This window comes from Pieris brassicae, chromosome 4, assembly GCF_905147105.1.
Source record: "Pieris brassicae chromosome 4, ilPieBrab1.1, whole genome shotgun sequence".
NCBI lineage: Eukaryota > Metazoa > Arthropoda > Insecta > Lepidoptera > Pieridae > Pieris > Pieris brassicae.
In genome coordinates this window covers 21265625-21278638 of record NC_059668.1, presented here as the reverse complement: position 1 = coordinate 21278638, position 13014 = coordinate 21265625, and the positions used below count along the sequence as shown (strand labels likewise).

Sequence of the window (13014 nt, the reverse complement as noted above, 5' to 3'; positions counted from 1 at the left end):
GTCACTTTTGGGTAGAGTATTTTTTGTAACAGTGTGGTCCGAAGTAAACAAGAAGTTATGATTTGAGAAATTTTCATTTCGTAAAACTTAATATTATCTTCAATAAACAACCATAAATAGCATGTCTAATGCAAGTACTCATCAGTACCAAAAGATACAGGTATAGATTTTTTCGAATTTTAATAAGCATTAGTAAAAAAAGGAAATTGTCTTTTAAAACGCAAAATAAATCATAACTCTGCAGGGGTTGATTAAGTTAAATACTTTACTGAATTTGGAGAATAAATTTGTTATATTTATAATTTTTAAACAAAGTTTTTGATCCTAGTATTAGAATTGTGTTATTTTTAAACAAAGTCAATATCCCCAAATAACGAGATTTAAATATAATAATAATATATTTACTAAACTTAAATATAAAGTGTTATTTCTCAGGGACATTCTACAGCAAAGAAAAACTAAATAACATTAAAATATGAAACTGACTGATTCATATTTGTTATAAAATAAAGCTATAAGCTCCATTTTTCAGAAAGATAATGGGTTGTTAACACTGAAAATCCTAGTATTTTATTTAAATTTATATATATAAAAATCACTTACCAAATATGTATGGCCTTCAGACACTTCCAAAATGCAGGGTATAGTACCACTCTCAGGTTTGTCATTTTTATTTGCTGATAATTTTTCTATTGTTGATGAATCAAATAATACTTTTTTGCCTCTTTTATCACACTCTTTATATAGCAGTAAACGCACTTGCTCTATAGCTCCTTCACAAGATCTATCAAAAAAACACTCATTTTTACACCAACACTATAAAACTATTTCACTTTACACAAGGACAAGCTATAGTATGATTATTCATAAGTATAATCTAATATAAATATAGCAAGAAATAATAACTAATACAATAATGTGTAAATCATTAAGTATTAAGAAAGTATATTCAATACATATATACAACTTCACTTTCTCTTGCGTAGTACAAGTGATGTGCTTTAAACCTACATTTCAATGTTGTGTTGTGTTTAATATTTACCACATAATTCAATTGTATATAAATAGTTATTCATATAGCAAATAATGTATTAGCTAAAAAGCTACATTGGATTTTTTTTAATACATGTGCAATATCTATGTTCTACTTCTTGTAATATGTTCCAAATACGTACAAATCTAGAATCTACTTGTCACCACACTTAAGTCAGCATAGGTAAATTGCAAAATAGCAAAACTTTTGTTTAAACTAGTTAAATTACCTCAATATCATCTTAATACATAGTCGTTTACAATAACCTCACAGCTGTTTCCTAGTGTTACATACAAGTACTGATAGATACACACATGCACTTATACAGGAAATGCAATAGGAGTTTCTCTATAAATGCAGTCCGATGAAGAGGTGAGAATAGGTAATCGGCCGAATTGTATGGAATGTGCTATCGTACTGGCTCGCGTGTAAATAACAAGTAAACATTGATTGAGTAGCGACCGTCCCCCTTCCGCTATGACGACTGACGTGATCACTGAACGAGCACTCGCCCACACGTCCCCCCCGCACCAACCTTGCTTATCACATGTTTTCTGCTTCCCTTTTCGACCACTCGCCAACCGTGAATTGTGAATCGCAGGCTATTGTAAAATCTGACGCTGAATGGACTGGTTGTTATTACGAGAAAATATTTGCGAAGCCATAGACGAAAATTGACGATGGGTTGTTGTGTGCGCAATTACACAAACCCAAAAGAACATAATGAGTTTAATGTAGGTCTCTTACCTGCTTCGTAAGTTCCGATTGTCATTGTTTTGTTTTCGATATCTTGTAACAAAGATCTTTTCTAATAAAGCCATTACGTCACATGCTACATTTCACAACATCTTCTTCTATAGGTGTATATTTCGTCATTATGAGAAATACGTTTTTTAAAATCTTAAAATTAAAGTTATTTCCATCTACGAAAACCCTAACATTGTAAATAAAAATAATTCATGACACTCGACAGCTGATATTACATCTGGTCTGACAGGTCACGTGATTGAAGTCATGTGATTTTCCACAGATCAAAAAATGTGTGTTGCGGGAAGTGCATGCATATTGTATTCAGTATTGTATTTATTTATTACCATTATTCATTAAATGTCCTTTTATACATGACTTGAGTATCAAAAATAAAAAAGGGACATTCATAATACGCCACTGTAATATATAGAATCACGAGCGTGAGAATACTGACTTATGATCTTTAAATAAAAGAAACGTATACAGTGTAAGCACGGCGATAGTCTTAAATCTTAGTTGACTGTTACTTTGTCATTTATCATAATATGCCGATTGCCGAGAAACTTTTGACAGTTATAAACTATAAAGTTTTACCGAAAGGTAAACATTAAAAACGTACAAATATTATATATTTTATTGAGTAGAGATAGGAAGAATTTAAATTATAACTTATAAAATCCTAATTACAGTCATAGTATATTTCAATAAACATTTGTGTCCACGTCTAGGTGGGAAGTCGGACAATACGATTTATTTGTATTGGTTTCAGTTTTTTTTATTATTTTCTAACAATGTCTAAAGCTTTAGAAATTCGAGAAATGATATTGTCTTTCATGCCAAAAGTAGTTTCTTCGCTAGATTGTGTCTCAGAATTGGATCACGCTTCTTACTCTGTATTAGAAGGTTTTCTTCAAGGTAATAAATCATTAAAATCTAGAGATTCTATTGTTATAATACAAGGTGTGATTGATTATATGTATGAAAGTATTAACATAGGCAACTGGAAAGATGTGAGATTATTTTTAAGGCAAACAATAACTATAGCAACATACCTTAAACTGATAGCACTTCTAGACAATCATTCTGAACTTACTGACACAGCTATAAAGGATTTATTAGAAACTATTGATTTTGGAATAATGTTTGGAAGTTTAATTCATAATGAACCACAATTACTACAAAAATGTGCCACAATATTAAATCCATTTATTTTGCAAAGTGACATTTCTATTGAAACTGGTAATCTAAACTCTAAAGAAAGTATTAGCAGTACAGTAATCCCTGAAGGTGTTATTAATATAGATTTAATAAAATGTCCTAGTATGGAAAGGTTTTATACAGACTACATAATGCAAGAGAAGCCTGTTATTCTAGAAGAATGTATGACTCACTGGCCAGCTTTGACCAAATGGACTGACAACAATTATTTTATAAATCTAGCTGGTTTACGAACAGTTTCTATAGAGATTGGCAAGGAATATACTGACTCTGAGTGGACACAAAAACTAATAACTATGAAAGAATTTATTGAAACATATATTTACCAAAATAAGGGACCAACAGGTTACCTAGCGCAGTATCCATTGTTTACGCAAATTCCAGAACTACATGAAGATATCATAGAGCCTGAATACTGTAGTTTTGCAGAAACAGATGATGGTGTCAATATTATGGCATGGTATGGACCAAAAGGTACCGTATCTCCTTTGCATCATGATCCAACAAAAAATTTGCTGGCTCAAGTTGTAGGTGAAAAAAAAATTTACCTATTTTCTCCGAATGACTCAGAAAATTTATATCCTTATGAAAGTGAACTTCTTGATAATACCGCAAGAGTAGATCCTAGGATTCCTGATTTGAACAAGTATCCTAAATACCAAGATGCTAAAGCCTATTATTGTGTATTAAAACCAGGACAAATGTTGTTCATACCACCAAAATGGTGGCACTTTGTTGAGTCACTTTCTATTAGTTTTTCAGTCAGCTTTTGGTGGACATAGCACATCAATTATTTGTCACAGCCACCTTTGAAAACTCAGTGTAAACTCTATATAGCGACACCGAAGGAACTGACCATGTTCTTGGAGAGCTGTTATATGAATAGACATCTAAATAGTATGTACTACAGAGTAACAAACAAATAGATACATTTTAGTGAGTTGTGTTGATGTGAATTCAAGAGGTACTACTTGGAGTTCAAACTTTTACAATTAATATGAATATTTTTTTTTAACATCTGTTCTTTTTCTACAAAAATATATAACTGTAATGTATGAAGCCCAAATATGTAATTAATTTATGAGTTAAATAACCTAGTCATTAAATGTATGTTGTACAAAATCTAGAAAGTTTTTATTTACATAAAAAAGCAAAAATAATATTTAAAATATATTTTTTCTTAAGAATACATTTTTTATTTATATTCGATGTTTAATGCTCGTCCTATAAGCATTCTTCTAATTTCAGATGTACCAGCACCAATTTCATATAGTTTTGCATCTCTGAGTATTCTTCCAGTGGGGTAGTCATTAATGTAGCCGTTGCCCCCTGAAACAGAATTAATTTGATAAATTTACTTTCCTGCGTATTACGTCACGCAATTTTTTGGAGATTCTTGACCCCCCCCCCCATGAAACGCGCCGTAACGTTTCTGTTTCCAATAGCAAAACGTTTCGTAACCAACCCCAGTGACTCTTTACTAAAACTTACCAATATGTGGTGTAAAGTACTGGAAAGTAGAAAATAATATTAACAATAACGCGTAACTCAATCCCCGTCCCGCATCGTAACGTTTTACAAAAGGACCCCCCCCCAAGCCAGAGTCTGTCGACGTCTATTTAAATCCTTTAGTATCGCGCAGCCTGGACGCGCAAAATCACCTGCATCATGAACGTACATACCCTCAAACTTACACCATCACAACACACAGCCAAATTTGGTATCTTAGTTAAATGTATTGAATAATTTTTATTGTTTGTAAATACTATGTATTAGGGTGATACGACATCTCTGGCTATATTTTAGTGTAATTGTTTGTTATATATATTTTTTGTTAGCTGTTAGATTAAATAAATATGTAATTGTAATCTTAACTGTTCCTATAAGTTCAACCTCTAGGTTTATTAGTCGTGAGACCGGAACTTCGGTAGTCGATATAGGGAACAATTACGAAGCCGAGTCTACGACTGGTATAGATACCGGCAAACATCTTGAACAAATGTCATTGGGCCGGAGAGTGACGTGTCGATCGCTTGATTAATAAAACAGTTGAAGTTTGTGTCCCGCGCTGTGTACTCAAGAAGTTTGCCGGTATCTGTACAGTCGGAATTAAAGACGTATATTTATATACTTTAAGTTAAACCTCCTTGTAAAAATCTTTACAAGGCTGGTACATATTTATTTGGCTTTTAAATGTATTTAAACAGAGGGTACATTCAATGTACCTAATATTGGGAAATCTCGGCTAAGTGATATAAATTATATGACCACGTATACCTAATATCTGTATAGCGTCTAATGCTATTTGTGTAGCCTTCTCAGCGCTGTATAAAATGACTCCGGCGCAGTCCTTACTATTTACATGGCCTTCGTCGCAGGCTTTAGCCACGTTGTAAAGATAACAGCGAGTGGCACTTAACGTTGTGTACATATCGGCCATTTTCCCCTGAAAATTAAATTTATGAATTAGTTTATGTCATTTTAAGATATTAAGAAAAGGTAAACACATTCTTCGTTCATAGATATAAAAATAATTTACTTGAATTCTACTCGGTAAGCTTACAACAAGCGTTCGTCCCACGGAGGTCCCGGGTTCAATCGATGCAATATGATCACAATTCAAAACCATTTATTCATATAGGTAATACAATGTACACTTATGAACGTCAAAACAGAAATGTTTATAAAATGTTCCGCAATGTGTGTGTGTTATGTTCGTTAATAGCTCTTATTTTAAACAATTAAGCAAACTTATTTCGAGTAAGAAAAAAAAATCATTGCATTTATTATTACACAACAAGTCGATATACCTGTAAAAGCTGAAATTCTCCTATATTCTTTCCAAATTGTTTCCTAGTGTGTGCATAATGGAACGCAGTATCAATAGCAGCTTGCATAAGACCCACCGGTCCACCGGCAAGAACTAACCTTTCTAAATCCAAACCGGACATTAGTACATAGACACCTTTATTTACTTCACCTAGTAAGTTTTCCGCTGGAACCTAAAATACATTTACATTAAAACAACTGCGTTCAACTATTTAAATAAGTTCAAAAACAATGGAAAACATTTTATTACGCTTATAAATAGTGCCAATTCCCTTACAATGTTTTTCTTGAGCGTACAAGTAAGTAACTGTACTAATATATTAAAAAACACAATTCCATAGCTAATGTTACCGGCAAACATCTTGAACAAATCTCCTTGCTTGCGCACAAGCGATTTTTAGGTATCACTGGGGGGGGGGGGGGGGGTGACGTGTTCATCGCGGGATTGGTAAATCAGTTTACATTTGTGTCCCGCGCTGTGAACGATGCGCAAACTCCCTTGTTTAATGCTCAAGAAGTTTGCCGGTATCTACAAACTGCTACAGCCGTTTGGCTTCGGATGTTAGGATAATTGCTTACTAAGGGACTCAACTACAATTTTGGAGTCTCTTTATTACTGGTTAGCCCTCTGTGTCGTGAACCGTGTCTTATCCTGTGGTAGAAGCAGTAACTCTTCCGCAGTTCCAATACACTATAATAACGTCACGTATGTTTTTTTTCATTCTACCAACAGGTGCCCTAGATTTAACCCATCATAATTAATTAAAGGAGGTGAATAGGCCACAGCGTAACACGTGGTCCAGGTACGTAACTTTACGTTGCTTGATGCTCTGTATTAGTTTTCTCGATGTTCTAACTCGATCAGGAACTTTCTTGTTATAGAACTTCTGCATCCAATTGTGAAGGAAGCACCATATCACACATGCGACAAACCGGCGGCGGGCCAAGCTTCACAATCATACAGAACGATTGGCCACATGTAACAGAGGATAATTCGGGCTCGGAGTTTAATGTTCAAGTGACAACACCATTTTCTGATTTTGTTGAAAGATTCTCGGTGAATTTAAATTCGAGAATTCAATTATCCTGATCAGAATTCCACTCATTTATAGCACATGTTCCCATATACTTGTATTGGAGCACTTGTTTCAGCGCCCTTCCAGCTACAAATATATTAAAGTGTCGTTCCGAGAAATTCCATTACCTTCGTCTTCACTTCATTAAGCCAGATCGCCTTCGCTAGTTCCATAAACTCTTTTAACAAGCATCTGAAGATCGTCCATTAATCCTGCTATGCTGCAGGTGTATTCTGCATAGCGAATGTTGTTGCTGATCTACAATAGGCTGTATAGTCCCATTTGTTCCCATAGACCCGACACCATTTGTTCTGGATATGGTGGGTTGTGACCAGGTACCCCGAAGAAAGTACCTATATCAGTGGTAGATAGAGACTCCACCATGTTATTGATAACGTTTCTATAAGGACGTAGGAGAAAGTCGACCTTTTTGTTTGTACTCTGGCTGAGTTTACCTCCTAATTTTATTATTACTTATAAGATCTAGGTAGTTAGTATATATGTATATATATATTTTAATTATCACTTTACGTATTATTACGTAGTTCTATCGTAGTAGTCATAACTATGAATATAGAATATGGTTTAAATAAATATTTCCGTTAACTTTATCTCCAACCTGGGTTCTAATATAGTTAAATCAGAATTTACATTCAATAGAAATTGTGACAATATACAGCCTCGACGACTTCAATCAGCGTCCTTGAAAAATCATCTTTAAACTCTATCTAAGTTTACCGAAGAACAATGAAGGTGTGCACACAATATGGCGTGGGTTACATAGATTAATCAATATAGGTATTATTTTTTAAGTAATTCCTAATTTCATTAAATGGTTAAAATAGTTCACCAATGAAAAACATATACAAACCTTACAATCTTCAAAAACTAATTCTCCGGTATTCGAGCCTCTCATTCCTAATTTGTCTAACTTCTGCGCTGTCGAGAATCCCGGAAAGCTTTTCTCGATTATAAACGCAGTGATTCCGTGTTGTGGCTTCGTGTTAAATTCTGTTCTGGCATATACCTAGAACGTAATTTTTGTTAAAAATTTACGTTTATGATATAAACAATATCAGAGTTTATATTCTGCTATAAAACTTTAGCTTTTTATTTAAGTAGTTTGTTGATTTCAGTATAATTTACTTTTTGTAAATTGATTTATAGCCTATAGGATTTATTGTATCTGCTAAATAACATTTAGCTCCACTTAACCAATTAGTATAATATTTGAAGTGTCATTTTATTTAGTTCGTCTATACTTTCGCCTTATAAAAAAATCCAAAGCAATATTTGGTAATTAACAAAAATGAAAGCTCTGCAGCGACACGCGCAACGACCCTGAAACGCGATAGCATAGTTATTCCATCAGTAAAGTATATAAACTAAATTATCGACCTATGCCACTGAGGCCTGCCCTTCAGGCGATTGACCACCCGCGACGGCCCAAGCCGAGGTTCTAGTCTGACAGGAGACGCCCTAACGCTAGCCGCGAGATATTTTTTTACAGGCAGAGCTACGCTCGCGAAAACTGCCCCCGAGCTGGGCTGTAAAGGCCCTTAAGGCCAACAGCGAGATTCCATTTAAAAAAAAAATGCCACTGAGTCCTTCGGGCCGTACAGTCAGTAGAGGAACAGTATACCATACATCACAGCTCTTACCACTAAGACATCAGCATCAGGTCCATTCGTGATCCAAAATTTGTTTCCATTTAAAACATAATAATCGCCCTTTTTCTCCGCTCGCAGCTTCATTGATACTACGTCACTACCGGCTCCTGGCTCAGACATAGCCAATGCTCCCATATGTTCACCTGAACATAACTAAAAAAAAAATTTAGTGTTATACATTAGTCCTGTTGTAGTCTTACTTATCTGTGGATTCTACCTAAAAAGTTTGATAGTCTCCGTTTTTTTACTTCAATCATAAGTACATATTGTAAGCAACCGGCCGCGGCTGTATAAAATAAACATACAGACATTTAGAATACACTTTTTGAACGGATTGAAGCTATGTATTATAACTTATAAGTTTATAGTAATAATACATAGCTTCAATCCGTTAAAAAAGTGTTTTTAATGTGTAAAAGCTACGTTAACAAAAGACAATACTATACAGACATTTGTTGAGTGAGTTATTTAATTGTTTATTTTAATTGCCAAACAAGCCTTGGTTGATAGAAAAATGATTATATAATATGACGTAACAGAGTCATTCATGTTTAAAAATAACATTGATTAGACAAAATATGTCAATGAATGATGAACAAACGGGAACTATGTGGTTGTAAGTCTTAAAACTCATTCAGAATATCTGGATAGACTGCGCTAACTGTGAACCCCGCCAGGCCACCCGTATGTCAAAATTCATACGGTTTTTATGTATAGGAGGCATAATTAGCATGCAATAGTATACTGAATCGCACTAGACATGTATTTCATTTACACGAATTTCAATACAAATATGTATAATGTACCTTGGGTAAAAATTTACTTTTCTGTTCATGAGTTCCATTTCTGTTAATTTGATTGACACAGAGATTTGAGTGTGCTCCGTACGATAACGCGATCCCTCCGCTCGCTCTGAACATTTAAGTACAATTGTAAATAATTTAATTAACATTTGCCTTTGAGCAGGGCAGTGTTGGCCTAGTGGCTACAGCATACGACTCTCATCCCTGAGGACGGTCCATCCCCGGCAGTACTCCAATGTACTTTCTTTCTATGTGCGCATTTAACATTAGCTCGAACGGTGTAGGAAAACATCGTGAGGAAACCGGCTTGCCTTAGACCCAAAAGGTCGATGGCGTGCGTCAAACACAGAAAGCTGATTACCTACTTGCATAAATCATCAAATATCAATGATCATATAACAGACATAGAAATATGAGGCCCATACCTAAGAAGGTTGAAGCGCTATTGATTTTTTATTGTTAAGACTAGAGGTCTTACATTCGGTAATAGGTCATTATGCAGACTTAATGCTGGCCTAGAATGATCGATGAATCGTTAACTTGTAGTTAACTTTCTTAGTGATATTCTTTTGCATTCTATCTTATCTTATATGCATGTACTGTACTGTATCTTATTTTGTCTTTGTGCGTAGAACAATTATTTTAATATTTATTATCGATTGTTTTCTTTATCGATTTATGTTAAGAAATTAAAACAATAATAGCCATTTAGTTCAGATACATTTACATTTTAACACGTGTCTATTCGATCTTTTCTAAGGTATCTGTATGCCCTTTTTGGCAAAGGCCTCCTCCAAATCCCGCCAATTATTAATTAATTAAATAATAATAATTTATATAATAGCTAACATAATTATTTATTTTTATCGTAAATTCTGTTACCTTAATTGTTTTTCTTAAAGTTGTATTCTTTATTTTGTGTTTATATTTATATACAGACGTCTAATAATTTTTATATATTTATCCAAATAGGGTGTAGTAGAAATTGACATAAAATTACACTAAATTTAATGGACGACTCTGAAGTAATTATCATTGTTATCATATTTCTAAACGAATATTACAAAAATACTGATATTTAACCAACCTTGATAACTCTTCCATAATTAGACAATGATCAGAATATTTTCCTCCTGTACCTCCATAGTCAGGGTTTGCAGTTATACCTATAAGTTTAAACCATTCATAAAAATTTATTCTCCTGAAAAAGTATACCGCAAATTTTCTCTCATAATATAATAATAAGTATAAAGTTTTAAATAAAAAAAACATTTAAAATATAAGAAAAGTGTTAATTCGACAATGTAGAGATTATTCCGTTTATTGATCTGAATGATTTTACTTCCGTAACGTGAATGAAAAACTTCCGAAAGTTTGTTTGGTTGCTATACGAAAATCGATTGAAAAAGAAAGGCTTTTGAATATGAGTGACTATGAGTCTGTATCTAAAGGGCTTTAGGCGACTGCCACAATAGAAAATGTTTTAAATTCCGACTAGTAAACTACTTTTTATATGCTAAAAATTGATTGAAAAACTCGACTGAATTTTTTTAAATTTTATTTGGGACCTCTAAATCTGGCCATAGTATCTGTATGTATCTCGCTAGTTTAATTTAAAAAAAAAGTTTATTATGATAAGATATCACTTTTTCCACGTCATTAAATTTGCATTTCATCCCTACTTATCGGCAAAGGCACCTGCCTTATAAAAGACATCATACTTCTTTTGCGTAAAATTATTCTGATGCAGGATGATGATGATGATTCTTTTATTTCGCAGGAAGTAAATAATTATTTCATTTCCTTTACGATTTAAACGAGAACCACGCTATAAAGGCCACGACGTGATGGCTGTATAGAATGGGCTTAGTGGTATTTCATGAAAGGGGCCGTTCAAGTTTTACTTAAGTGGATTTACTGCGATTTATACTCAAACCCTCTTTAACAATAGTAAGCAAATAGTATTAATAGTAGTCTTTTGTTAAAATAGCTTTTACACATTAAGAAAAACACTTTTTGAACGGATTAAAGCTATGTATTATTTTTAAAACTGCTTCAGTGTGCGTGATCACCGTGACCACTGCAAGCACTGAAAAGTACGCGAAACGTTGGAAAAAATTTAAAATTTAGAATTATTTAAATAACTATAAGTTTTAAAAATAATAAATAGCTTTAATCCGTTCAAAAAGTGTTTTTCTTAATGGTAAGCAAAGCTGTCAAAAATAATAGCACATAAACGTAGTAATTTTACATTTTCAAGCATAGACAATTTGTGGGTAATATGTGAAAGAAAGTAAATAATTGTTACCATAATCACCAAATAAGAAAATCAATGAAAGTCTTTATTATGTACCATTGCACTTAGTAGAAGAATCCTATATATATATTCATAGGCCGGCATCGCACTCGCGAGCCCTCTGTGATTGTGTGTCCATGGGCGGAGGTATCACTTAACATCAGATGAGCGTGATGCACGTTTGCCCACTGTTCTTTTGAAAAATAGATAGACAACTAGCTTTATTCTAAGCAGACGTAATCTAGAAATATCAAAGTTAAGTATCACAACGACTGTAATGCATCTAACCGAGTAATCCGAGGCTGCCAAGTTTTTTCCAGAACACTCTTAGTTCTTTGAAATTATTTTCCTTATCAATCTCAGCAGCTTGAGGTGCTAATTCCTTTTGTGCAAAGTCAAATACCACTTGCCTTAGCTGTAAATTAGCAGATGTTATGATTAAAAAAAAATAGAAAAAAAAAACTAATTGTTAAAAAACTTACAATCGCAATGAGCTGTGTTAACAACAACACAGACTATATTATGTTTATATATTTGTCTGCAAATCAATTCATGTGTTTGTCTCATTTATAATATAACATATGTAAATTCTTATGAAATGTTTTTTTTTTGTGTAACAGACAGTTACGTTGCCAGAATTCTTACAAGTGCCAGCCTTTTAGGAACTCTTTTCTTGAAGGACACTAAGTGGAATTGTTACGGATTACTTCAATGGGTTTGCATATGGTAATGGTGCGCGACGAAAACTGTTTTAAAAAACGCTCAGTTGTAGAAAGACGGACGTCGAGGTGAGACGAGCATAGATGTAGAGACCTGTACGCAACGCCAAGGGTTCAAACCGTATGGAAAGAAACTGGCCATCGACGATTCGAACTGCTCTTTGTTAATTACGCTCAAATAGAAAATATGTTCCGAGTTCCATTAAACCCAAATACAAAAATACACGTTCTTACCTGTTTTTGTTCATCGCTTAGTCCAAATATATGTTCATCTATTGGGTAATGCGACATACATCGTTTATTATTTGTATTTAAAATCCGTTTCGCACACAATCGGAGAGCCATAACACGACTTTTCTCATAAACGACTTCTAATGAACTGATAACACTGACGTAACAATTAATTATTTAACCCTTATTACGTAAGTGTTAAGCGTATTATCGCATGTCAACGAAAACAATGATAAATTTAAATGCTAAAATGATAAAGGTCAGTTTCGTATCTGTATTTAATTTCGGTTGATAAATAATGCTGGTTTTCGTTCGAGTTTTAATATTTCGAGAAAAAATGTTTATGAGCTCGCTAAGTAAGGCCGTTAAACAAAAGTATGAATATATCA

At 33.6% G+C, this 13014-nt stretch overlaps 3 protein-coding genes across 10 annotated transcripts in view; 1 reads left to right on the top strand and 2 right to left on the bottom strand.

Moving 5' to 3' along the window:
* Positions 1-1920, bottom strand: part of LOC123708845 (folliculin-interacting protein 2) — a 34836-nt gene extending 32916 nt beyond the window's left edge. For 3 of the 7 annotated variants that reach the window (XM_045659774.1, XM_045659777.1, XM_045659778.1), the window contains exons 1-2: positions 1348-1504; positions 604-784 (exon numbers count right to left, since the gene is read on the bottom strand). Coding sequence is in view for 4 of the 7 variants with exons in the window: in XM_045659772.1 (XP_045515728.1) it covers positions 604-784; positions 1781-1854 (255 nt within the window). In the remaining 3 variants the exon portion in view is untranslated. Of the gene's footprint in view, positions 1-603; positions 785-1262; positions 1505-1780 lie in introns of those variants that run through there. The other 4 variants (XM_045659772.1, XM_045659776.1, XM_045659773.1 and 1 more) reach the window with 2 other exon arrangements.
* Positions 1603-4123, top strand: LOC123708848 (lysine-specific demethylase 8). 2 transcript variants are annotated; one of them, XM_045659782.1, is made up of 2 exons: positions 1603-1767; positions 3105-4123. In XM_045659782.1, the coding sequence occupies exons 1-2, from the start codon at positions 1757-1759 to the stop codon at positions 3781-3783; spliced, it is 690 nt and encodes a 229-aa protein (XP_045515738.1). In that variant the 5' UTR covers positions 1603-1756; the 3' UTR covers positions 3784-4123. The 2 variants fall into 2 exon arrangements, with proteins under 2 accessions (XP_045515738.1, XP_045515737.1); XM_045659781.1 differs by having other exon boundaries at positions 1603-1787.
* A 35-nt stretch (positions 4124-4158) lies between these two features.
* LOC123708847 (isovaleryl-CoA dehydrogenase, mitochondrial) lies at positions 4159-12769 on the bottom strand. Its single transcript, XM_045659779.1, has 9 exons — positions 12629-12769; positions 11964-12090; positions 10467-10545; positions 9383-9488; positions 8568-8729; positions 7778-7933; positions 5812-6003; positions 5279-5447; positions 4159-4330 (listed from the first exon to the last, which is right to left on the bottom strand). Exons 1-9 carry the CDS (start codon positions 12737-12739, stop codon positions 4197-4199), a joined length of 1236 nt encoding a protein of 411 aa, XP_045515735.1. The 5' UTR covers positions 12740-12769; the 3' UTR covers positions 4159-4196.
* Between the last annotated feature and the right edge of the window lie 245 nt (positions 12770-13014).

Coding starts and splice junctions, on each gene's coding strand:
- LOC123708848 (XM_045659781.1), top strand. CDS start 1,714: ATGGGTTGTTGTGTGCGCAATTACACAAACCCAAAAGAACATAATGAG. Junction 1,788..3,104: donor GTAGGTCTCTTACCTGCTTC/GTAAGTTCCGAT, acceptor AAAATGTCCTAG/TATGGAAAGGTTTTATACAG.
- LOC123708847 (XM_045659779.1), bottom strand. CDS start 12,739: ATGGCTCTCCGATTGTGTGCGAAACGGATTTTAAATACAAATAATAAA. Junction 6,004..7,777: donor TAGTTTTTGAAGATTGTAAG/GTTTGTATATGT, acceptor AATGTATTTTAG/GTTCCAGCGGAAAACTTACT. Junction 4,331..5,278: donor AGACGCTATACAGATATTAG/GTATACGTGGTC, acceptor ATTCTGTTTCAG/GGGGCAACGGCTACATTAAT.